The sequence below is a fragment of the Vulpes lagopus genome, chromosome 4, assembly GCF_018345385.1.
Source record: "Vulpes lagopus strain Blue_001 chromosome 4, ASM1834538v1, whole genome shotgun sequence".
Lineage (NCBI taxonomy): Eukaryota > Metazoa > Chordata > Mammalia > Carnivora > Canidae > Vulpes > Vulpes lagopus.
In genome coordinates this window covers 12,368,606-12,395,377 of record NC_054827.1, presented here as the reverse complement: position 1 = coordinate 12,395,377, position 26,772 = coordinate 12,368,606, and the positions used below count along the sequence as shown (strand labels likewise).

At 42.1% G+C, this 26,772-nt stretch overlaps 1 protein-coding gene across 1 annotated transcript in view; it reads right to left on the bottom strand.

Annotated features, from left to right (window-relative positions):
- WWC2 (WW and C2 domain containing 2) overlaps positions 1 to 26,772 on the bottom strand; it is a 204,740-nt gene that overhangs the window by 51,929 nt on the left and 126,039 nt on the right. The window contains exons 5-11 of the mRNA XM_041753925.1: positions 20,495 to 20,574; positions 15,691 to 15,820; positions 12,720 to 12,866; positions 11,620 to 11,693; positions 7,897 to 8,139; positions 1,955 to 2,044; positions 320 to 939 (exon numbers count right to left, since the gene is read on the bottom strand). Of these exons, the coding sequence (XP_041609859.1) occupies positions 320 to 939; positions 1,955 to 2,044; positions 7,897 to 8,139; positions 11,620 to 11,693; positions 12,720 to 12,866; positions 15,691 to 15,820; positions 20,495 to 20,574 (1,384 nt within the window). The remainder of the gene's footprint in view (positions 1 to 319; positions 940 to 1,954; positions 2,045 to 7,896; positions 8,140 to 11,619; positions 11,694 to 12,719; positions 12,867 to 15,690; positions 15,821 to 20,494; positions 20,575 to 26,772) is intronic.

Below are 26,772 nucleotides of genomic sequence, written 5' to 3'. Positions count from 1 at the left end.
GGAAGTATGAAGTACATCCACAAAACATGCTCCCAGTCAGTCAGCTGCCACCAGACAGAGGGTTTCTGGACAGTTTAGGATAGCCACATCATGATTGAATCTATTCAGCAGGGAAGGCGACTTTTATTTGATAAAGAAAAAAATGTCCAGTCCAGGTAGATCAATAAAAAAACTCCCTTCTCAAACGAAGCCAAAATTAATAAGCAGCACACAGAGAGGGGCGGCTGGCACAATTTGTTTATATGGAAAAAGTACTCCTCCCACCATTCTTCTTAAAATAATTAAAAGGGAAGACGTGCAAGCAAAGGTCTCCGCTTACCTGTACTTCCTTCATATAACGGCTCCCGGGCACATTCGCTGAGGTCTTTATCCTCTGAGAGGGACTGGGACCCTCCTCCCGAGTTAGAATCCAGCAAGATCTGATTTTCACCGAGGCCGATGTCTGCAAAATGACTACTCAATTCACAGTCTTCGAAGTCAGCAGTGAACCGATGGAGAGGGACATCATGAGAAGACATGGGGAACGTGCCTTCTAGAACCAAGGGAGAGCCAGGAGGGGACAGGGAGGACAGGGAGGACCGTGAGGACAGGGACGTCACAGACTTGGGGGCCTCAGTCCGGGGGGGAGTGTGGCCTGTGGCCACGGCTGCCGCCCCGCAGGGACCGCCCTGGCCAGGCTGGCTGGGGGACTTGACCACTTCATTTTCATGGATGGTGGTGATGGGTCCAGAAGGAATGTAGCCGCCTTTTTCCTGCAGAAGGAGGTCCAGTTTACTCTGATAGTCCACGTCCACCTGGTCGCCCTGGCTGGTGTAATAGAGCTCTCCGGAACTGAGGGAGCTGAGCGACCCTCTGCTGGAAGTGTTCAGAGACCCCCGGCTGGAGGCCAGGGAGCCCAGGCTGCTGCCCGACGACATGGACAAGGTGCTGGCGGAGAGGCTGGGGGAGAGGAGGGCAGGCTGTGAAAACTGGTGTGATACAGGAAGCCGAACCACGATGCCCCACCCACGGTTGGGAAGGAACCCAGGGGCACCAAGTAACAGAATGACCCAAGTAACAGAATGACCGGGGGAGAAGGAACCTGCTCTTAATATACCACGCATTGCCATGTTGACTCTTGCAACCTGGTTCTCTAAACAGCAATTCTATTCTGACTAAAGATCGAGTCTCTTTTGCAAAAACAAAAACAAAAAACAGCGACGGATACCTATTGACACATCTACCTGCACAGATATCCAGAAGCAGCGATGCAATTTAACAATATGGGAGGGGAAAAACAGTGTAAACAGTACAGGGTGTTACTACAGTTCTTTTGGTGAAAGAATAAAGCTTTTAATTTTGAGAACAAAGGAAAGCTTATAAAGACAAAGAGGTTTCACACAGGCCCCTGTCTCCCTCAGGGTGTGCGCACTGAAGGAGTGAAGATGTAGCTAACTATTTTAAGGCAAGTCTTTTCTCATTCTCCCTTTAAAAAAAAAATTGTTAAGATTTTATTTATTTATTCATGAGAGGCACACAGAGAGAGGCAGAAGCATAGGCAGAGCTCACAGGGAGCCTGATGCGGAACTCGATCCCAGGACTCCGGGATCACGACCTGAGCCAAAGGCAGACAGTCAACCACTGAGCCACCCAGGCGCCCCTCATTCTCCCTTTTTAAAAGAAAGGTTATCTGGAGAAATGTGTCATTTCCGGAGTATGTATTCATAGCTAAAATATATAAAACTATGCTTTCTTCCCACAAGTAACCCACATATGATCTTGGGGTTCATCAAAAAAGAAAAAGAAATCCACGCAACTTTAGATTTGATCATCCAAGTTTTAATCATACCAGCATGACTATTTTTTATCCACTTTTAAATAGTCGAAAATAAAGAGAAAAGTAATCAAGGATGAACCAAAACAAGCCTGAATGTAGTCAAGGAAAACTCTTCCCTCCAGAACCAAGCAGGCTTACCTTTTAAGTTGTGAATGCAAATAAGTAGTTAATTTAGTAGTTTCTTCAAGTTTCTGTAGGAGCTCTTTCCTTCGTTCTTCCAATTTTAATCTAGAAAAAAATTACAAACGAATTTATTTCCGTGTAATTACAGTAAAGCACAGAAACTGAAGGAAAAAATTCTTATTATACAAATGTTATGTACCACGAGGTGGAAGCCCACATGAATGGACAGGACAGAAAACAGAACCACCGGCAAGAAGCTGAGTGGGCCCAACTGTCTGCAGCCACGCTAAGCAAAGGGGGCGGGGGGGATCTATCTCAAGTCAACATTACTGAGAATTTAAAAATTTTTGGTATTCTAAAATTTTCTTAAATGGGTTAAAAAAAAAAAAAACAAACCCTAACACACCCCTGTGCTTTTATGAGGTAGGGAGACAGAGGGAAGGGAAACCACAAACCACTAACAAAGATCACAGAACGCTTCCAGGGGCCTGGGCGTGAGGCTAAGTTACTAGAACAGTTGACAGGAGTGACAGAGAACGTGGAAGACCGTCTGGAGTGCTGGGATTGACAAGGTTTCTTCCAAACCCATATCCAGTGACAGGATTTCCAATCTTCCTTTGATGAGCATTTCAGCAAATAAGAAACAAATCAGTCCATACTGCAGAGCTCATCTGGGCGTACCTGTTCCAACTGGGAAAAGGCACAAAGGCGATTTCCTTCCCTACTACGGCACATCCTATCCCCTGCACCGAATATCTGAAATTTCATCCACACTCAACTGAACAATTTTTTTAAAACTTTTTGAGAATTAGGGAACTGTGTAGGTGAGTTATTTAAAAGTACGTCAAGCGTATCGTCTATGTCATCTGAAGGTCTTTTGACATCCCTGGAGTGAGCCCATCCAGAGTGGACAATGACCGCACGAATGGGCCCAGAAAACCACCGTGGTGTCTGGTGGATTTGCTGCTACTAATCGCGTGTCCTTAAACAAGTCACTTAGTCAAGGGTCCCAGCTTTCTCATCTGCAAATCGGCGATTAAAATCCTACTGTGTCTGCCTGCTAAGGCTGTTAAAGGGATCAAATGGAGTGATGTATGTGAAAGTGCTCTGCAGACATCAAAACAAACCTTCCTTGTTCAAAGCCTCAGCACGCCTTACAAGGTGGGGATATAAAAATTAGCTATTTTTTCTTTGGAGAAAAATAAAATTTCCCTAATTTCTAACCTCTTTGAAATGTATGTTTTAGGCAGTAAGGAAACATGCCCATATTTTATTTATAGCTATCTATCCTTTGATGTGTCACCAACACAATTTCATTATATGTTAAAATTTTTAAAAAGCCATTCTTGTCATTTTGTTTAGTACTTCAAAGCGTGATAAATTCTTAATTCCCAGTTTTCAAAGGTGTGTTTTGAAAAGGAGTCCAGTCCCTATTTTTTTTAATCTCTTAAACATAAACAAAAACTCAACATGGGAAAAAAATTAATACAAATTAGATTAGCTGAATTAGAAGGTAAAGGTCCGGAGAAAGCTCCCAAATCTACTAAAATCCATGTCTTCTGAAACAGGAGAGACATTTTTGAAGTAAGTTTTAAAACGAAAGGCTGCACAAATGGAGGCATTTCTGGTGTGGTAAGGAGGCGTCAGTATGACATTAGTGTGTTTCATGCTGAAATTTATTTTTTTTTAATTTTTTTTTTTATGACAGTCACACACACAGAGAGAGAGAGAGAGAGAGAGAGAGAGAGAGAGAGAGGCAGAGACACAGGCAGAGGGAGAAGCAGGCCCCATGCACCGGGACCCTGACGTGGGATTCGATCCCGGGTCCCCAGGGTCGCGCCCTGGGCCAAAGGCAGGCGCCAAACCACTGCGCCACCCAGGGATCCCTCATGCTGAAATTTAAAATCCAAAGCTAGGGGATCCCTGGGTGGTTCAGTGGTTTGGCGCCTGCCTTTGGCCCAGGGCGCGATCCTGGGGTCCCGGATTGAGTCCCGCGTTGGGCTCCCAGCATGGAGCCTGCTTCTCCCTCTGCCTATGTCTCTGCCTCTCTCTCTATGTCTATCATAAATAAATAAATAAATCTTTTTAAAAAATTTAAAAAAGTAATTAAAAAAAATAAAATCCAAAGCTTCCCCTCCTCAATCACAGGCGATGGTTCCCATCCCGGCCTCCTCTGGCCGATTGGCGAGACCTGCATGGTCACTCTGAACTGCTGGGAGCTGGCTTCGTGTTCCTGTCAGATCCTCTTCTGCCCAGGTTTCCTGAAGAGCCCGGCACCCCTCCCAACCCTCCCCTGTGGCTGGTGGCCTGTGTCTCTAGGTGACACCTGCACTGGGAGAAGCATAATGAAGGCACTTGGAAGAGTGAGTCACAGAAGCCCCTCCAGTGGGGTGGCTGTCTTCAATCAAGCACCCCACTCCCATCTCTGATGGAACCACTGAAGCCAGAAGTCTTCCTCAGATTCCAGGTGTCCTTTGTAGGAAGTGCCCTCCCAACTTTCTCTGGACCAGGAATTAGAAGAAATTGCTCAGGTATCAGCCGCTTCATGAGGGTACGTCCCTGTCTCTCCAAGCCCTTCTCCAAGGTGAGAAAGGATCTTCTCAACCTGGCCCCTAGAACATTCATTCATCTCCCGCTGGTCCTACTGATCCATACCATCCATTCACCTGCTCTTTGCAAGACGAGGGCAGCGGCTTCACACTGTCCTCTCTCTGCTCTTGTGCCCTGAGAGAAGCACCTGCCCGGTCTCTCCTGATGAAGACCACCCAGAACTTGCCACCTAGCGAAAATGTCATGTCACCTATAGAAGTAAGAAGTTCCTTTTCCGTTAAAAAATAAATGACATTCATATCCTCAATGTACTTGCTTTAAAAATTTTTTAGAACCAGAGACAGAAACGTTCATATAAATAAGGAACAATTAAGACATCTTGGCAAGAAGACAAAACTTCAAGATTTGTGAGGACATAAGGAGCAATGTTAAGATCTTAGCAGCTACAGAAAAGCAGAGGGGTTTTGGAATTTCAGTAGTTATATGGACAGACACGGAAGATGTGTGCAAAGTCCCACACAGTGTGACTTTTGTCATTTGAGAGCCGCCTGTCTTTGCTGATGGTCTGTCGCAGCAAGTATCTCCTTCTTCGACCCTGGGTGGGGTCGCTTCTGATGTTTTGCCTGGGTGCAGGCAGTGCTGGCGGCACACGACTAGGGGACTCTGGGGTCATGCACACTGGCTGCAATTCAGGTGAGCACAGCTCCTTCAGAGACCAACATCCAGTATCAGCTCAGGATCTTGCCTGAGGCCACTCCTGAAATAATGAGACACCTGCGATGTAAATGGCAAATGGGAGAATTTGGGGGGAACACAGAAGTGGTTTCTTTGACAGTTATGTCGGTGCCAAGAGGAAACTGAAGGATTTTGACCTGGTGAAGCACAATTTGTTTTATAATGAAACCAAGTTTTTACCCAATGGATCTGATTTCCCAGAATTATCTCCTGACGCCACCTGCCTTAGCATCGAGGAAGTATGCTGTTTACAGAGGTATTCTCTGGCTTTCTCAGGCACCCTATTGCAGTTCAACAGTAACAGTGAACAGAATAGAAACACCGTGTGGACACATAGTAGGAAGAAATAATGAAGAACAAGAATAGAGAGAGAGTACAGCCGGGTAAAGTGAAAACCACTGACCCCAACAGTAAAACCCAAAGCCATACCATCCGTGTCAGAAAATAAAGGACCCAGTGCTCCCTGTGGCAGGGGGTGCTGCTCTTTTGAACACATGCGATGCTGGGCCGTCTTGCATCCAAGGATAACAGTGAAAAAACTTGAACTTGCTTTAGGCAAGAAAAGTATTAGTCCCTTCAACCTTATACTACAACATAATGACAGGGATTTGCTTTTGGCCACCAACATACTACAAATATAAAACATATTCACATACATGTCCCTTGCTGCTAACATCCAATTGTGGGAGACAGGGGCACGTATTGTAAGTTAGAGAGACATTCAAACTGCTTACTCCCCTCTGAGACAAACCCCAGGGCTGGATCTCACTAAGTATATGATTATTTTATGAGTATTTTATAGCTCCTCTTTACAGGTTCAAACCCACTGTTTCTGCTGGAATGTGACAGTTACTACGTGCATTCTGCACAAATCAAAGTATAAAAGCCAGAGCCTGGGCACTTTAGGAACAAACTCTATTTTTAATGTTGCTTCATTAGTCATTTTTGAAGCTCTAGCCCCAATAAAAAAAGACAAACAAGACATCATGCCTATAAAAGTTGGTGAAAACAAACACACACCTGTTTTCTCTCTCCCAGAACAACGGCTAACGGCTGTCTGTAGGCCCTTCCCAGATTCACACACTCCCGAGAACCGCTTGTGTGTAATGCAGCCAGTGAGTTACATGCGTGTGGTCAGGTAACAGTTAGTGTGACACAAGATGCCAATGCCCTTGCTGCTTTGTACGTGGGCCACACAGCAGCACTTCATTTCGTCCTATTTCCTGGTGACTGTCAAACTTTTATCCTACGAATGTAAAGTCTATAAACACAGACAGGATATCAAGGTAACTCAGGAAAACGATGCAATTGTGTCTTCTCTCTCTTTTTGTCCTTCTGGTCTCTGCCGGGTGGGTCATTCTCTGGCCACCTTGCTCACACCTGCCTTTACGGTGAGCCGTCAGTTGGCACCCCTAGACCAAGACGTTGGAGCAGGAGGGGCAGGTGACAATTCTTTCAGATGGCAGAGGAATGTAAGCTGTAGAGGTTTTCCCTTCAGACTCTTCATTCTTGTTCCGCGTAGCTGCTGAGCTGTAGCCAAGCGTTACCTTGATCACCAGTTTAAAACTCACAAAAGTCACCTCTCCCCAGAAGACTAAACTCAGGGTAGGCAAGTCTGCATGCTAATGCCTCACCAGGAATGTCCGAGATTCTTCCTCCTTTCCTCCTACCATTCCCTCCACCACACTTCAAATATTCTGATATTGCGTAGACATACAACCTTACACATTCATAGAGGACAAGGGATTAGAAGGCAAGAAGTCAAGAAGTTAAAAAAAAAAAAAAAAGAAAGAGCAATTGGATTACGTGTGGGTGTTTTAAACTGACTTCCAGGTCACTTGGTATGATATGAATGTGACCTTCCTCCCTGTCACCCTGGGACAGGCATCGCGCCTCAGGTGCTGGCCTACAGAATGGATATGGGGGGCATCTGAGAGGGCTGCATGGCCTGTGGCTGGAACAGGTGTCAGACCATATCCACCAGCAAGGCCGGGACCTGGGGCTCCTGTGCACATGACTCCATGGCAGACAAACACTCAGAGGGTCCCCTGCTCAATCCTGCAGCCGAGCTGTTTACAGAATTGGATTTTGTAGGTGAAATGATCAATTCGCCTCTTCCCACGGAAAGATCAGAAAAATGTGTCAGGTGTTTTCCTTTACATTTTCACCTGCTTCAGAGGAGGGGTTCCAGTGACAGACAAAATCCAAGCTAACGTTTGGTGACCTGTTAAGATATCAGAGGGAGCAAGCTGTCTTTCCCTTGTGAAATGAAAAGCAATAAACTTTTGCATTCTTGTGAGTCATAAACCCGAGTCGGAAGCTGCAGTCGCTGTAACAGTCCAGATAATCTTCCTTATCGGAGCGCAATAGTGCAGAGCCATTGTTATCAGGCCCCGTCAGCGATCGACTGCATTCCTGGTTTTGTGTCAACATTCCTTACCTATTCAACATCTGTCACAGGCATTTTCGGGCCCTAACAAACAGAAGTGACACTGCAGGGTATGAGGAGGGTGTGCTTTTATTGCTCTACGGTAAGAAAGTCCCTTTGGTGGCAGTTCTTAGTCCACCAAGAACAGATGCAACTGAGATTGACAAAGGGGGGGGCGGGCACAGGCATCCCGGCCCAGCCAGGGCACACCTGCGGGTCCCCATCCCCAGGGAGGAAAACCAACCTCTCTGCCAGCGCTCGGCTCGGCGGACCCCTCACGGACAGCAGCTCCTCTTCCAGCCGCTGCCTCTCGGCCTCCAGGCGCTCCAGTTCGCCCTGAGTGCGTTTTTGCGGGGTGACAAACTGAAGCTCTTTCAAAAGCTCTTCTTTCTCGTTAATCAGCATCAGCTTCTCCTTCTCGATATCCAGCGCCCCGGGCCAGGTCTCACTGTCCAGTTTCGACAGTTCAATCTTGAGGTTGGCCATGCTAAAAAATAAAGCCACAAAAGAGGAGTGTGCATACTTAGAACTCCCCAGGGGGAGAGAACCCAAACCAGGCTGGGCTGGGGGCCTGGGTGCTGCGCTGACTTTACTCGGTGACCCTCACCAGGCAGGGGGCCCCGTGCTCCGATCCCTGGACTCGCTCGACACCTGGCTCTCGTCCCCTGCGGGGTCTTCACCTTTAAAACACAAACAAGCACACTAGCCTGTCTGAAAAAAAGAGTGAAAGTCAAAGTACACTGAAGCTTAAAGAGCAGAGTGCCCCGGGAGTGCCCCTATGGGTGACTGCCTGTGTAGGGTGACAGGAGGGATACCTGGAGGGCTTCCGTGTTCCAAAACTACAGTAAATGATGTCTGATGTTCATTTATAATAGATTTATAATAGATTATAATAGATTTTGTTCCTCTGGGTACAGATGCTGTTCCCCTGGTAAAAGGGGGGGGTTCCTTGGGGTCAGATGGGCAGTGACCGGGGTATCAGTGAGTCACGGAGGGACAAGGGGAGGAGAGAGAGCAGTGGTTTGGCCAACCAGTATTGCAACAAAGTCAGCCCGGCAGGCTCCGTCCGTGTCTCCAAGGAAAGGGAGCCGTTCTTCTTCACCCCATTTCTCCTTCAGCTGTGTAGTGAAATCGGTGTCTACAGCGTTTACTGGGCATCACTGAGCCAGCCCTGGAGACATGACTGGCTGCCCTCGAGCTGGGTGTCCTCCGCCCAGGCAACACCCAGTGAGCCCCCACCAGCACCCATGGGCAGCTATTGTGGCTCCATCAGAGCGACAGCAGGTGCTGGAGCAAGGGCGATGGGGGGCAGGAAGATGGGAGGAGGAGAAGGAAGAAAAACCAGTAGCGGGGAACATTACTGGTTTCATGATTTTGCCTGACCTCAGATTCTACCGTGTCTCAAGCTAGCTTCAACAATATATGGTAAAGCTAATTCCTCACTGAAGAAGAACGTTCTGACCACCTGAACCAAACCACCTGCTCAGGGGCAGTGTGAGGACTAGTGGGATCATTTACAAGGTAAATGGCACACGGCTGTTTGGACTATGAGCACAACATCAAGGCAAGTTATGAACACACCTGATGTTGGCTTAGGGAATCTATACTACCATAAAAAAAAAAAAAAGCTTGATGATCACTTTGGATACAGTTACACAGCACATACCAGAATATGAAAAATAGAAAGGGGGCATTTTATTCTCCTCATTGATGGAAGAAGTTGTAGAAGGGAAGAAAAAAGGTAAACACAATAATGTCAAAACAAAGACGAAAGTGTATCCACATTCTTGCACCAGTTTTGTTTCACTTAAAAAAAAAACAAATTGCCATCCCTCACTGGCACTGATTTCCACTCAGCGCCTGTGCTTGTGATCGATGTAACATCAGCTATTCTTCAGCTATAACCACAAAACCATAAACAACTGTCTCAACGTGCTAGAAAATTAATCATCAAAATGCTAAATAAGCATGATATTATTAGCTTCATTAAGCACATAAAACAAAGGCTGGAGGAGAAAACAGGTTTCAGGGAAAAACAACCCGCCTCTTTACTTACTCAGAACTGAGGAAGAAAAGCGTTTTCAACATATGCTTAAACCCTTGAGATTTACCTTCTCATCAGCATTGCTAGGAACTTTAAAATAAAAATCTCAAATGGTAACAGGACAGCAATGCAACCAAATGGGAAAGAATCAATGTCTTAAGTTTTGATGTGACTGAATTAACCACCGAACTGGGAATCACAACGTAATGAAGGAAAGAAAGGCATCTATTCCTTGTGTGATTGAGCATTAGGCGGGTCTTTTGAATTTAATTTGGAAAAGGTACACCACATCTGGGGAACAAGGTATGATGAGGGTTTCTAGGTATATCTAGGAAGAGAAATGCTGTGTAAGCTCCAGGTAGAAAAAACGGTTAGCAGCCAAAGTAAAGTAAAAACTCAAGCTGATCCAAGGGAATTCAAGTTGAGCCCCAAAGAACCCGGTTGCATGAGGCCTGATTCTCCAAAATTAATTCTGAGTTACAGCCATTCTCCTTCAAGAATGCCAGACAGATCCTGGGCTTTGTTTACAGCAGAGCCTAAGAGTTGTGGCTGTTAACGGGTTGGTGACGCCCACAGCCAGAGCACCACAAACAGCATCCACCAGAGGTTTCTACTTCCTGGGCCACAAAACCACGCAGCAATCCTCAGTCCTTCTGGTGGGCAAGGCATCAGCCTGGGCTCTGAGAAGCAGCCAATAAAACATAAAGAATTTTTCATAACCTCATTATACATTTCAGAAATGTATAATCTACCCAGGAAAACTAGTAGGCATTAACATCGGCTGAGTAAAATGTTATTCAGGGAGACTAAGTGACTTGCTCAAGCATACATACACGGTTAGTAATTTGTAGAACAAAACCTTTTTTTTTTATTTCAGTCATCAAAGAACCAAGTAATATTAGTAACAGAGAACACAAAGAGGCAAATATTGTTTTTAGGCAAATCAAATAATTGCTTTGTTAAAGCCAGATAACCTCCAAGAACTTTGGCTAATTACTTTTAAATAATCCTCATCACCAGTAACAATGGATATACCTCATTATCTGATAGTCATAATAGGAAACTATGACATTCTAGCAGGTTCTCAGCTGAGCTTTCCATGTTTTCAGGGAGGAACATGATAAATTTCTGTCACCTACAGAGTGATAATGCAGTTTATCCCCCCAATGTCTTCCCAGATAATAAATCAATTTTATTTAAATTTTAAAATTTAAACTCTAAACTTCAAAAACTTTAGACTCTAAGAAGGAAAATAACGAAATCAAATAAATCAGTATGACCCTCTCCCTCAAAATGAGTAAGGTGTCCAAATTATGAACACAAGTTGAGCCTGTCTACTGGATGAGGAGGGACAAGTCTCCTGAGCTTCCCTCAAGCAGAGTCACAAGATAAGGAAAAGAAGGCGTAGGGCTTTAAGGGTCTAGAAGGTAAAAGAGGGCAATAGGAATCTCTCCTCCTTTGGCCTGAAGGCAGTTGCCAGAACAGATACCTAAGCATCTTCAAGGACGTTGGCAGGAAGTCTTCCCCTCAGCCATTTATTTACCTTAGAGGTCCTTGGCCACTCTCAAGTCCTGTACGTGAGTCACTATGTCATGATCCTACCTCAAAAACCAATCTTCCCACTTCTACTTGTGAGTATGTATTGTACAAGCTCAAAGCTTCTTTCTTCCTGAAGGGAAGGGGGCGATTTCATGCCCACACTTCTCATTAATTCTCCCGGTCCTTCAGCTTGGGTGGGGGGAGACTGAGCAGAGACGGGGGATCTGCAACCCTCACATCTAAAAACCCTCAAGAGTAACGCAGGTAAGAAGGCATAGGGAGCACCCAGCAGATGTCACTATAGGAGTAAAGATTAATTCTGGGAAAGAAAATACTGTTTGAGCCCATTGACCACTGAACACTGAATAGCTCCCCTGTTGTTACCTTCTTTTGGCTTCTTCATACTGTAGGCTCAGCCTGACCTTTTCAGCTAAATTTGATCTACTTCTCACTCCGATCTGGTAAAAAACAAAAGGGAAAAAAGTCAATTAACTCTGCTAATGAATGAAGGTAAACTGCTTTTGTTTCTAGGAAGCCCAAGTAATTGGAAAACTAAAGAAGATGGTCTTGAAATTGGGAACACCAGTTTAAAAAGGCACTTACTTTCTAGTCTCAGTAGGGGCAAAACATTTCTTTTTAATTCGAGCTGCTCTGTTTTTCAAAGACTTTAACATGATTTTCTCTACACATTAAATTCAAGATAAAAAGTATTATGTCAATGTTTCTGGTATCTCAGAGTTTACAATGGGTGTACAGGTCAATAAAATTAATGAACTGAAACTAATTTCTTTGTCTCCATGAGCCCAAATTTCCATCATTTAGCTTCTAAATGCATAAAATATAAACTAAATAACTTCAAAAAATAATTTCTCAAATAGGTAAGTCCTACTGTTGAACTCTACCGATTTTATTTTCATAGCACAGAATTCAATGAAGCAAAAGAGAATACGAAAATAACTGAGAATGGACTAGAAAAGTAAGTATCTGCTAAATGGTATCCCAAAGAGGATAATGCAAAACAGTTAATAGTAGTCAAACCACATTAAATATTTTCAACTGCTGCGCATAAACCACAAATTAAACATTTTAATACAATCTTTGATCTACAACAAATTGTTGGTTTTTAAAGGCATATTTTTTGTTTCTCATTAGCCTCAATGTTTAATTGAAAAGATCTAGATTTCAAAGGCCTTAAATTTAACAGGAAAAACTTAAATTCTCAGGCATCTCTAACCTTTCAATGTCTGAATAAATACAGTCTGAGAAAGTCTGAACAAAGCCGTTCATATGGACAGATCCTGATATGCTTGGCACCCAGACAAAAGGGTCTGATTTTTTAAAACCAATCTAGGAGTACAGAATATTGAATCCACACAGCTGCAATTCAAACCACCTCACTAGCCCCTGTCCCACTTGCCATCCATATTGTAATTCAGGCTTGTCGAGGACAGCACTAAGGCCAACCTTCCACATGGATAACTTACATCTCCGGAAATGCTTGTCTGTGACCCGGCATCAAGGGTCTGTCTGGAGAGAGATAAATGGGAGTTCACAGGACTGGATCTCAAGTCTGGCTCGGACGTGCCAATGCTCTGATCCAAATGGAACCTCTCCTGCAGCTTAGCAAGACTCTGTTCAGGAAACATAAAATCCTACATAAAGCTTAACAGGTAAGATGCAAAACTTCCCCAGCAGGTAAACTCAAATTGAAAGACTGTGCTCTCAATAGGAAAAACAACTACTTTATTTTAACAAGTACTTATCACTTTAAGTCACTAAAAAATTAAGATTAGAATATAATTTTGCACATATACATGTGTGACTTTGAGAGTGTGTGAGATCATAATAAACAGGTTATCTTACCTTCCCCAAGATAGCCTGGTCATTACTCACACTGTGCATAATGGCATCTTTATATGTAACACATGCATTTCTTATTTTTAAAATTTCATTCGAAAGAGCCCTATTTTAAAAAAGACTCATTTTAAATACTTACTCCATGCCTTTGCAGAAATTATGGAACATGGAATACCTAAAATGCAAGCTCATTGTCGATATATCAAGAAAACTTCCTACTTAGCAGACTTCTGTAATTATGGCACTTTACATCTGGAAGAGACCCAAGAGGTTATCTGCTCCCAGTAATGTCAGAGATGAGGAGACCGAGGGCCAGAAGTCTCAGTACCGGCAGCTGCTCCAAGCTCATCTTTATGTCTACTGCATGGAACTGTCAGAGTGATAACGTCTGGTTTTGTAAGGTGAATAATCACAAGGGAATGTGCCTGTTGTCGGCACCCACGCTTAATAAATTGAGTTTACTTTTAAAGAGAAGATGTGAGCAAGTCAAAGTATTAAAAAGGAGAAAAATCTTAGCTAAAGTTCCCCATAAAACATTAAAATGATAAGAAACACATTATTACTAACTTTTAGAAAAGCCAGGATTTAATCCTGATATTTATAATTCTTATGATAAAAAATGAGAAATGTCTCCCCAAATGAGATATGTGCCTGATATGTGCCTTTTACCTAAGCTTCTTTATTTTCTTTCAAAGGAATATTTATGCAAAATGTATATTCAGAGTGAAAATTAAATGGTCACATCAAATAATATAAAGAAACCTGTTAGTGGAGGCTTTTCTATTTTTTCATCAGTACCATGAAAAAGAATTATATTTTTCAAATCTGTGACTATGTACCTATCAGTTTAGTTGGTCATGACTAGCATGTTTTTTGGTGAAAAAGAAGACTAGAAAGTCACTTCAGACCACATTACTAGTATTAAGAATATTAAGAAATATGGTGTGTGTGTGTATCTCCAAATGTAGACATTTGTGTGTGACTGGATTGTCATGTAGAATATATCTCTTACTGTGGGGTCATGGCCAAAGAGGTCTGAAAATCATAGAGGCGACCCACCTAATGTCCCTCTCAGCTCTATTATTGATTGCTGTATCTACTAATTAATTGTTTTATATACTTTAAGTAATTGAAAAGGAACCTAATCTTTTAATTTGATCTGGTCTGTGTATAAATCCAAATTTCTTCTTTACAGGAATAGTTCAAGATAACCTAAAATTGCTGAATTATAAGGTTCCAATGTAAATTTGCTCAAGCTCTATTAGCTTTTTTCAAAGGGCCTATGATGTGCATTTTAAGAATTACTGATTTAATCATCACGAGCACAGTGGAACAAAATAAAAGAATATCCAAATACTTTTCTATGTTTCACATATATATTTAAAACCACATATTCTAAAGCAAGACCGCCCAGGTTTGAACCATAGTCCTACCACTTCTAAGCTGTGTGACTTTAAGGAAGTTACTTAATTTCTCTGTAATTTCCTGTCTGTGAGGACAATACATGCCCATCTCTAGGGCTGTCGTTAGAATTAAAAGAACTACTTTCATGGAAGGCAGGGAGAAGATTGCCCAGCACACAGTCAATACTTACAAGGATTTGTTACTAATACTATTATCTTTTCTATCTCTTTTGTGTTATTTCAAAATTCCCTAAATGCAAAATTATAGGTGTTTAAGAATATGCACCTATAGTGAATTGGCATTTTGAAAACTGACATGAAGTAGTTGAATATAGTATTTAAAGGTAGAGCTTCTACTAAGAATGCAAACATTGCTACTGGCTCTAACATTTTCCCCAAGACACAGGCTAAATCCTTACTCAGAGCTCCAGATAACTGAAATACAAAGAATTCTCAGATCTTGTGATAATTACAGGATGAAGGGAAGCTAACAGGAAGAAGAGACATACTCTTAAAAAAAAAAAAAAAAAAAAAAAACAACCCAACTGTACCTGCTGAATATAGATATTTAAAGTACAGGGTTGTTTTTGATCACTGAATGGTTGTTTCTTTTACACACAAGGCTGGATCACTGAGAACTAAGCATCCTGGGCTGAGAACCATACAGGTAACAAGGGATCCTCTGCCATGAGCAGCTTTCCCGGGATGACTAGATGGGTCAACATCCCCCATATCTAGGTTGCACCTCAGAATCATCTGGTATGGGGAAAAGCTCTTCTAAGCTCCTCATATACCCTCCGCACACTCCTCAAGGCATATCCTCCACTCAGCATGACAGTGACATCCCCTTTATGCATCCTGGGCTAAGGATCGCGATTTAGATAACACTGCTTATCTGGGTTCCACATGAGGCTTCAGTAAGTTGCAGGGGGCACCAAAGTGCTGATCTCATATGGGCTCCAGGATCCACCACCTCCTGCCTCAAAGGCCATCCGAGGCCTGCCTTCAATTGGGTGGAAGCAACCTGTTCTCCTCCAAAGCAGCCTGTGGCCCCAGTGCCTATGCCGAAGTCCCTCTGAATGAAGCAGTGTGACAAAGGGCCATCCTGACTCTGATGGAGTACTTCTGCACCAAGGAGGGTTCCTGGGACCCCAGGAAGCAGGTGTCCAACTTAACGGAATGTTCTGAAACATACCTGCATCAGATCTTGCTTTTCTTTTTCTCCTGAGCTAATAGCCTTTCTGATAGATTTCAGTTCAGTTAGAATGGCTTTGGCTTCACTAAGTTCATAGCCACTCTGGCCTCCAGACATTTTTTTATCAATTCTGTTAAAAGGAAAAAAAAAGAAGAAAAAAGTCAAAGAGTGTTGACAGAGTACAAATTAAACAAACAACAGGAACTGGTCTTCCGATTGTAGGAGTTGGCTGATTTTGCCATTTGCCTCCCCACATGCCAGGAACATCCTCCTGCTCCTCCAACCAGTTCTAGCTCACACTCTCCCACCACCCACCTCATGCCCCCTCCGTTCAGGCTCATTTTGTCCTCAGTTGGCTTGGGTGGGTCCACCATTGGCTGAATTCAAACCTACTCATGCCAAGCCCAGCCTCCACCCTGAGACAGGTTAAGGCCACGGGATAAGGATTTAACAGGACAGAAGTGTCAATAAACTGGACAACTCCAGGAAGTACAGGATTCCTCATTGTGGCCTAATTTTACATATGTCATAGTATCTGTGTAAAACCAAGCACCGTGCCCATGGCCTGGTGGGCCTTTCCTAAATGGGAGTGATAATTATTTATACTAGTGAGTATCCTACAATATTTGGATTGAGTGGTTAGTTTTTTTTTTTTAATATATGAAAAGTACTTTTTTTTAAAGATTTGATTTATTTATTCATAAGAGACACAGAAAGAGAGGCAGAGACATAGGCAGAGAGAGAAGCAGGCTCCACGCAGGGAGCCCGATGCGGGACTTGATCCCAAGACCCTGGGATCACACCCTGAGCCGAAGGCAGATGCTCAACCACTGAGCCACCCAGGCATCCCACTTGTTCTGTTTTTATGACAGTTGAGTTGAGATAAAATTGCTTGCCTTGCCGATGAGCTCAAATCTAGAAATTAGGAGAAGGGCAGATGTGTTCATCTGTCAACTAACATTGAATAAAGAGCTCTGCAAGGAGCTAATTTATCACCAACCCCCCCCCCCCCCCCAGATCTGCTCGCCAAATGTCCATAAAGTTCACATGGTCACCCTATCTCAGGTAATTTCAAGTAACCTAATTCTTTGTGCATGAAGGCCACAACCAAATTACATAATTCTTTTTTAAAAATGGTTTAGCAATGTCCTCACTCTCATTCTCCCGGTTCCCTCTAACTGCCAATGCTGCCCAAGATTCATTTTGAATACAATGTGGGGTTCCCTTGAAGAACATTTGCCTATGCCTATGACCCATCAGCCAATGACTCTCATACTCAGATATATTCTTAATCTTCTCCACAGAGAAATGGCACCTATTTAGTTACAGAAAACTGGGTCTGAGCTCATTTGGTTTAAAACATTTAATGATTTATATTTAGTTCAATGTGAGGGGTATAATCTGAAAATAAAAAAAAAAATCCACCAACAATGCCATCTTATTCACTCTTCCAAAGTTTACTGAAGCGAGTAGCTTGTAGATAACATATTTCCCCAAGTACTACTTTAGTAAATATTTTATTTTTGCTGAACAAAGTCTTAACCTAAGAAAATAAAATAAATTTCATCAAAGGTTATCCAATAAGTAAAAGTACAACAAAGTCACTGAATTGAACAGGTGCTAATGCAGGCACACATAGTGTTTAGGGTGGGAAAGCACCCCAGAGATCTACTAGTCACACTTCCTCCAAGTGAAAAAGCAAAACCAGAAGGTTTATGCAACTTTAGCTCCTAAAATACATAAACAATTAGCTAATCGGGGGTCAATCCTCAAAATGACAGATGCAGGCTCAGGGCTCTGATGACTATTACACCTAGAAATTTTGATAAAACACAGACAGTACTTCGAATACTGGTTAATTCCATTTATTTGGGAAGGGATTCATGAGCAAAATTGTTAGCTCCCTTAAGCAGTGTATCTACCAACTTAGTTGAGGCAAATGGCTTATTTTCATTAAAAAAAAAAAAAAAAAAAAAAAACCTGTGAGATCTCATGAAATAGCTACTAACCCAGGACTCTCAAACTGTGTCCAAGTGAATTTCTAAAGCCCAAGTGATTTCTTCCTATTTGTGTCAAACCTTCAGAATCTCACAGTTAAAACAAACCTTTAAGTCAGAAATCAACTTTAACATCTGAAAACAAAAAAAGCCAGTCAGCCGTTTCCAGAAATCAACTTTAATACTTAAAAATAAAGCAGACTACCTCAAGACTGCTCATTTACATTTCAGAGAGCTTTATGACTGGATAAAAATATCCTGGCTGCCCATTGCTCAGTCGGGTGCTAAGCATGACAAGCACACACCATGTAACTCGAACTGTTGCTTTCCCTTTATCTCCACATTTCTCCTTTTTCTCAACTCTTCGGGCCCCACCTTTTCTCTCTTTTTTAATCCTAACTGACCATAAGTCAAACAAAATATTAGCATTATTTGTTGATTTTTAAAACAAAGGACTGTGTTTTTTGTCTTAATCTGAGAAATACCCATTTGTTCTTAGTTTGAGGAATACCCTAAAAAAATTAAAACAAAATTTGATTTTTTGTTACTGAGTACCGTATTATTAATTTCCCCTATATCTTAGTTTCTTTCAAAAGAGAAGAAATTCCCACTTGCATATCTTCCTTGGAGAATATGTGCCCCCCTGAGCCTGATTTTCATAGGCTAGGTATATGCTTTTTGGCTGGCTGAGTGTTTCACTTCTCATTTTCCACTTTTGAGTGAATGCTGAAGGTGCCAAAATAGAAATGTCTTCTTGGTGGTATCCGTCTACACATAAGCTATGCTATGGTGTCGGCCAAAGTCAACTCTGGGACCACAGACTGAAATGAATAATGCAGAGAATAAAACTACATTCATTCATCCAGCATAAACTATTGTACTCAGTAAAATGAAAGCCTGAGTTCAAATTACATTATGGCTCCAGATTTGGCAAAAAACAGTCCATTCTATTGTGAAGAAATGAAAAGTTACAAAAGCCTGCAGTAGGATTCTATTTAAATCTTTTCCTGAAATATATTTTCTGTCCAAACCCCAAGGAAAAGTCCCTTTATAGTATCAGGAATGTGGTTTCTTGAAAAGTATGGTCTCTGGGTTCAATCAATTATTCAATGTTCTAGTAGTATGGCGGTTAACATTTGAATGAAAACAGCTTTATTTTGTCTATAGTTAGGATCAACAAGAGAGTTCTCTGATGTTAGATATCATATCTTTCTGCTCTTGGTTCAAGGGATTAGAATCACTGCAAGAGAATGCCTGAATTTCTACAACAAATGTCTATTGTTTTCTTGTGGAATGTTATTGACAGATTCTTAAACATGCCTTGGATTCCTATAAAAATTGCTTGCAAGCAAACTGCTTTAAAACAATACAGCATTGTTATATCGATGTAACAAAAACAGCAAGTTTGGCTAACCTTTAATCCCGGTGGTGACATGAGTTACAATTTCATGTGCCTTAAAAATGTTTAACATATAGCTCAACTTTTGTAGGGTTCTTCAAAGTTTGTTTTCTCTCCCCACTCCCACCACAATGCCCTCCTTTATGTTGATAGGCAAACACTAAGTATCACATTTATGTCCTTCTGGGTCTGCTCAGATCTTAGGGGCGGCCAGCTGAGGTTCTTCGAACCCAGTCATACTTGAGAACTACCTGGGGGTCTCACAAAATATACCCAGATGGAGACCAAAAATTGGTATTTTTAAAATAGTTCCTTAGATTATTCTACTATGCAGTCAGGTTTGAGAACCACTAGGACAGGAGCATCTGAAAGAATAAAATGGTTATGATGACTTGAGGTGAGTGGCCAAAGAGAAGAGTGAGCCATGAGACCAATATTTGAAAGTAAAGAGTCGTGACTACTGTCCTGAGCTGTAACTCGTCACGCCAACACACAGAACCACCATTTGTTTGTGTGGCCAACAAATGGACACAGGAGCTTTGAAAGGCGTAATGCCTTGCTGCCCAGGACTGCTACAGAGGGAATCTGGGAGGAAGAACATGCAGGCGATCAGGGACTCTCTACAAACACTGCACCACAGCTGGCACAGAGCCCCGTGCAGAGAGGACGGAAGCAAAACCCAGCTGAATGCCTTTGGAGGGATAATGCCTTCAATCCTCTCTGCAGTCATGTGGCTGTGAAAACCATCAGCTTCTTGCCTCACCCCAGAACCCTGGGGAAGGGATTGTGAGGGTTGGAGAGCCCCGTGTGCCTGCCAGGGTTTAGCTGGGAGAAGGGTAGCTTCTGGGGGGCAGGAGACTCCAGATTCTGCGGCCCACTGTCATCCACCTCTTCCTTAGCCTGGCCCACTCTAGAATTAGGCCAGTGGCCCAACAGATTTGATCAGAGAACAAAAAAAGGATAGAAGGACTGCAGGAAATGAGGAACTCACTGGGCTGACATAGAGGCAAGGGCATGCCGCCAACCCAGAGCCCAGGGCAGCAGAGGCTCACTTTGTCCAGCTGCTAGAGCCCAGTGCGGAGACACTTCCTGTGCCTACTTCCTTAGAGCCATGCCTTAATCTTCAAGCAGGCTGGCAGGTGCCCCAGACACAAACTTAATGTTCTCACTGGTTTCTTTGCATCTTGGATGATTAATGGAACATCAGATCTTTTCAATGTATACAGATTTTCCCCAGCTTTTCGTTTGTGGGTTGACTGTTTTCTTTGGGTTTTGGTGCAGAGCTCTGAGCTTTTCACTATATGCTTCTCTGAGAAATCTCTTATGTAATCTGGACTTCTATTTTCTTTGTATTGGTTAGGGGGCTTTGAATTATTCTCAAAGTCAGTTTCAGTATTTTTATACTCACTGTTGCAACGTCTCGAAGCCTTGTTCTTTGTACAGCAATTCTTGTTTCATTTGTGAGAGTTCTCTCTTCAGCTTTTTAACCTTTTGTGAGAAATCAATGTAAATAAGAATGTTTGTAAATAATTAGCAACCCTGTTTTAAAAGATAGTCCATTAGTAAACTATTAAACACATAAACACAGCCATGAGTTTAACATTTACTCTACCGGTTCCCCCCCCCGACATAAATCCTGTGGAAGGTAGGTTAATGATGTTTAAATTATCAACAATGTTCATTATCACCGATATTTATCCTTATCATCTTATTTAGCAACATTCCTGTGAGCTGGCATTGGGACTGTCTCCATTTTGTGATCCATAGCCAGGAAGGGGGGACGGAGGTCAGAACTTGAAACCCAGTTTCTCTAACTCCAAAAGCGCAGGCTCCTCCTTCCCTTCATCACTACGCTCCAGGCCCCCCAGCCACCCGTTTCTAGAATCCATCAGGCAATAATACCAGCTAGGCTTCGGCAACATGCCACTCCCCCTGCCTGGAAGGCTTTCCCTCCGGTCCTCAAGACCGGACTCTTGTCACTCAGGTCTCAGCTCCCATGTCGCCTTTTGGAAGAGGACTTCTCCAACCACCTCACCCATGCCATTACTCTGTTTTGTTTAGTTCAGAGTTTTTCTCAAAAGCTGAAATTCTCTGTGTATTTGCTTACTGTCTGTGCCCCAGGGGAAAGCAAGCTGCATCACCCCAGCTGTATCCCAAACTTCTAGAAGAGTCCTGGGCAATGTGAGGAATAAAATGGCAAGGACAAGAACTGTATGATCCATAGACATTTGATGTGAAACTGATTGAAAAAAAGGTTTTTTTCCCTGTTGCATTCTGAGTAATGTTGTTACATTCTCGGTAATGACCGTGCTAAAATGGGACAGGTCAGAAAACCAGCAGAAGCTTGGTTTAGCCTCTCTGGGAAACAGTGTGGAGGTTCCTCAAGAAGTTAAAAAAGCCAAACTGGAAGGAGCCGAGATGTCCTTCAACAGATGAATGGATAAAGAAGATGTGGTGTATATAAGATGGAATGTGACTTAGCCATCAGAAAGGACGAATATCCACCGTTTACATTGATGTGGATGGAACTAAAGGGCATTATGCTGAGCGAAATACTTTAACCAGAGAAGGACAATTATCATATGGTATCACTCATATGTGGAATATAAGAAATAGTGTAGAGGACCATAGGGGAAGGGGGGAAACTGAGTGGGGAAAAATTAGAGAGGGAGACAAACCACGAGAGACTCCTGACTCTGGGAAACAAACGGAGGGTTGCTATAGGGGAGTTGGGGGGAGGATAGCGTGACTGGGTGACAGGCACTAAGGAGGGCACATGATGGGATGAGCACTGGGTGTTATACTATATTTTGACAAATTGAATTTAAATAAAAGTTTTTTAAAAAGCCCAGTTTAGTCACAAACTGAAGCTCTTCACATGGGTGTCAGAAATTTACTTCCATATTATAGCCCCAAGTTTTAAGCACATTCTGTTATACAGTACTTCAATGTGCTTTTGAACTTGTATTTCTTATTTCATCTATCCATTCCACAAATATTTATTGACTTTCCACTATGTGTCAGGTCCTGGGTTTGAAGTGTGAATAAAGTAGACAAGATCTTTGCCCTCATGGGTCCCACAGAATAATGCGGGAGCCAGATGTTGAGCAAATAATCATCCAATGAAATAAATCTTACCATTTACCATGTGGGCTATAAAGGAAAGGTTCAGGATACTTGAAGATAAAAAGGGGGCCAGGACCCCTTTTTTTGTGAGGAGCTGGATAAAGTGTGTCTGTAGAAATGTTTAAACAGAGCAGGTCAGTGGGGCTTCATTTGGTAAAGGGGGGGTCCTCAAAATTAGAGCTTCCAGATGAACCCCAAACTGTGGAAGTAGAAAACTCGTCAAATCTCTGGGATTTGGAGTATGCTCACGTTTGCTGGATTGCAGAGGTGGCATGCCACATGAGATGCAACTGGAAAAGAGGGCCTTATTATATAGAGCCTTGAAGCCATGTGGGAGATTTCTAAATCTAATCTTAAGAACAATGAGAATGAGGAAGAATTTTATTTTATTTTTTTTTTTAAATTTTTTATTTATTTATGATAGTCACAGAGAGAGAGAGAGAGAGAGAGGCAGAGACATAGGCAGAGGGAGAAGCAGGCTCCATGCACCGGGAGCCTGATGTGGGATTCGATCCCGGGTCTCCAGGATCACGCCCTGGGCCAAAGGCAAGCGCCAAACCACTGCGCCACCCAGGGATCCCGAGGAAGAATTTTAAAGCACAATCTGCTTTATGATTTTTAAAAACTACTGTGATGACTCTGGTGATTGGACCACAGGGGCCAAGAGAGGCCATTCCCCTTGCACTGTGGGTTGGCCTGCGGGCTGCATATAGAGAGCAGAGCCCAGATGGAGAATATATCTGGGAGGTAGAATCAACAGGACTTGGTGGTGGACTCAATATGCGGGGTGACGGAGCAGATGTGTCAAAGATCTCTGCCAGGATTTTGGCTTGCCTTTGACACGAAGGTCTCCTGGAGGAAGGGACCAGATTGGGGAGTTAGATCCAGGATGTTCTTTGAGACATTTAATTTTCTGATACTCAGGAAACTTCAAAGGCCATTGGCATATGGAGACTTGATGTTCCAAAGTGTTTGGACCAGAGATATAAAATTGAGAGTCACTGACACAAAGATAATATTTTATTTTTATTTATTTTAAAGATTGTATTTATTTATTCATGAGAGACACACAGAGAGAGAGAGAGAGGCAGAGACATAGGCAGAGGGAGAAGCAGGCTCCCTATGGGGAACCCAATGCAGAACTTGATCCCAGGATCCCAGGATCATGACCTGAGCCAAAGGCAGCCACTCAACCACTGAGCCACCCAGGCGTTGCATAAAGATAATGTTTTAAATGCATGAGCATAAAGGAGGTCACCTAGAGAGAGTGAATACTGAAAACAGAAGAGTCCTGGAACACGCTTCAGGCACCTTTATCATTCAGAAGTCTACTAGAGGAAGGGACAAAACACACTGCAAAGTAGTGGCAAGAGAAGACTGAGGGAAGAAAGTGCATCTCAGAAAATGAGAAGAAAAAAGTCAAGAGGGAGAGGATGCACTATGTAGATGAAATGACAAGGACGAGAGCTGTATAATACCGATTTGCATACCGAAGGCACAATACTTTGTGTATTATGGATATTCAATAATTTATCTGTTGATAAGTGATCGGTTGAGCCGATCCGAATGTTTACCAGTTTGTGCCCTGAGGCACTTATATTTGATTAGGGAAAAGTAGAAACAAATAATATGTTGCAAGGCCCCCTTTGTCACTGCAAAGACAGGTATAAACAATGCTACTGGAATCCAAAGGAGGCCAGGAGTACTTCTGGCCGACCTCTTGGAGGAGGAGCTCTCTGAGCAGGATTGTGAAAGTGCTTTAATATTCATGAAGCGCAGTGAGCTCATTCACAGTGGCTCATAAAGACATTCCAGTTGTAGCATTCAATTATTATCATGTCAAAAGAGCCATCAGTAATCAATAGTCCATTCCACATGTACTTCTACTCCTGACAGCCCCTCTGAAGAGCTGTTTACCAAAGACTGTAACATTTTTATTTTAAAACAACAAGCAGCACAGTTAATCCAAAAATCAATAGCAACTCAAATAGCCAGCCCGAAGCCTGTCTTTACCTCTGAAAACACAGCTGATAGAAACAATGGTGATACTGAGCCCACTTAGAACCACCAAATGAAAACAATTAGCGTATCTCACTGACATAAAATAGCATGCTACTTAAAAATCATTTGGACTGTGATGACACATCAATTCAATTTTTTTTCAAAAATTATCATTTAAAGTCTAAAATTAACTTTTGACCTTTCACATTCTTGTCTAAGTGATGGGAGTGAGATTTTGTTGTACATTGAGTGACAATGATGGAGGAAGCTAACCTGTGTCTGCTTTCATTCCACATTATTTATTTATTTTACCTAAAGTTGGCTGTAAGCTACTGTTGCCATCTTGGGGAGTCTTTGTACAGGACTGGCTGAATGATCAATGCCGCATTTTATGTTGTTAACTATGAAAAAGTCTGATTTCTATTACACTGACAAGTGAAAACAGGTATTATTTCCAATCAAACATCACTTCCGATTGTTTTTGGTTTCAAGAATATGGTCTGAACTAGTTCAACAATCTTTCTTCTCTGAGAACCATGTGACATCGTCAGCTAGCAGAGGATCACCATTTCTACTCTTCCATTCTCTATCGCACCCTCAAATGTAGGGCATAGAACATAAAAAACAACATCCTTAGGTCACAGGTAAAGGATTAAGCCAATGCTGACTTGCAAATTTAGCACAATGTAGACTCTACCAGGAAACAGTAACGAGAGCTAAAATTCAGGAGGACTTTTATGTATTTCAGGCATTGTGCTAAATATAAATGCCTATTTTCGATCGTCACGACTATGCTATAGTTTTAATTCTTATTTTTTAGGTGAGGAATCTCAAACCAAAAAAGATTAAGTAATATGATGAAGGTTACATTGCTACTAAGCAGTGGGGAACAATCCAGAACACAGGAGGAGGTGTTTAAAACTATAATTATAAAAGCTTTAGTTATTAATGATAGATATAATACATGTAAGATCAAAGACAAATTAGAATTTTGGAAAATGACCCACATAAAATTTATGGCTCTTATTTTACCTGAGAAACTTCATTATTCTTATGTCCCACCCAATCAGAACATATGAATAAGCCCCACAAGCCCTAGAGTCTATGCTTTTTTACTCTTACACACTCAACTTTCTGCCATAGCCAACAGTCTACTTTTATAGACTTACTTCTAAGGAATCAAATCTCATAACCCAGAGTATCAAATTGGAGGCAAGAGACCCATGGCTTTTGCACATTTCCTGCTTTCTATGCTGACTACATTAAAGCAGCTGACATTTTAAATTGATTTTAAAGTTATTTCTGAAAACCAGGGAGATACTGTGATTAAATGTGATGACTATGACTGAAAAATCATGGAGCTTCTTACCATTTCTTACAATCCTAGCGTAATACGTTTTCTCTTTTCTTTTCTTTTTTTTTAAAGAAGGAGAAAGAAACGACAATAAAAGAAAAGTAAATTCCAGAAATCTGCAGACTTTGGAAGGATCACAAGACAGGCAGGTTTCAGAAGTTTGCCCTAAAAATGAACTTTGCAACATTAAAGTTATAATGAGAAAAATGGCATTTTACTAATGACTACCTTCCCTTTTTACCACTTTCTCTACTGTCTTGCCTAGAGCTCCTTTGGCAAGCCAAGAAAGGGCAACTGTCAACCTACTCCTTCTAGGAATCTTTCTCTTCACCATCATTTGCACCTCACTGAAAAGTCTTCACCACTTTGCCTCATCTCAAAAGTCACTTTTAGAGAAAATGAGAAATCAGCTCCATATAGATAAAGGATCAATAATAAAAATTTTTTTGCCTTTACTAAACAGAGGAAAAACAACTCCACCTGCTGTTGGAACCATTTGTGATGACTAATAAGCGGATTCTGCATCAGAAACAAAATGACTGAATATAATGTATATATTTTTTTAAAAACTCAAACTTTAGCAACAATAAGGAAAGCCCCTGGAAAAAATTACAAGAAATATTTATGAACTATACTACCTGGAGATATACATTGTAAATAAAAACATAGAGAGTCAATGCTAGATCCCTGCAAGTAATTAAAATAAGCCAGTAAGTTGCTGTATAACCCAGGAATTTCACTCATAGGCATTTCCCCAAGAAAAATGAAAACATATGTCCACATAAACACTTGTAGTAGCCAAAAAGTGGAAACAATCCAAATAAACACCAACTGATGAGTGAACAGATGAAATGTGGGATGTCTGTAACAAAAGAACATCACTTGGCAGGAAAAAAGAATTAAGTCCTGACACCTGCTACGACATGGATGAACCTTGAAAATATTGTTCTAGCCAAATACAAAGGCCACATATTGTTGGATTTCAACTACATGAAATGTCCAGAACAGGCAAATCTAGAGACAGAAAATAAATTAGTTGTTGCTTGGGGCCTGTGGGGACAGAGACCCACTTAACTTCTTTACCACCTCTGCCAAGTTTCTGCCAGTTGTTCCTTTTCAAGAAATTCCATATACAGCTGACCACTGAACAACCAAGGGTTAGGGAAACCGATCCCCTGTGCAGCTGAAAATATGTGTTTAACTTT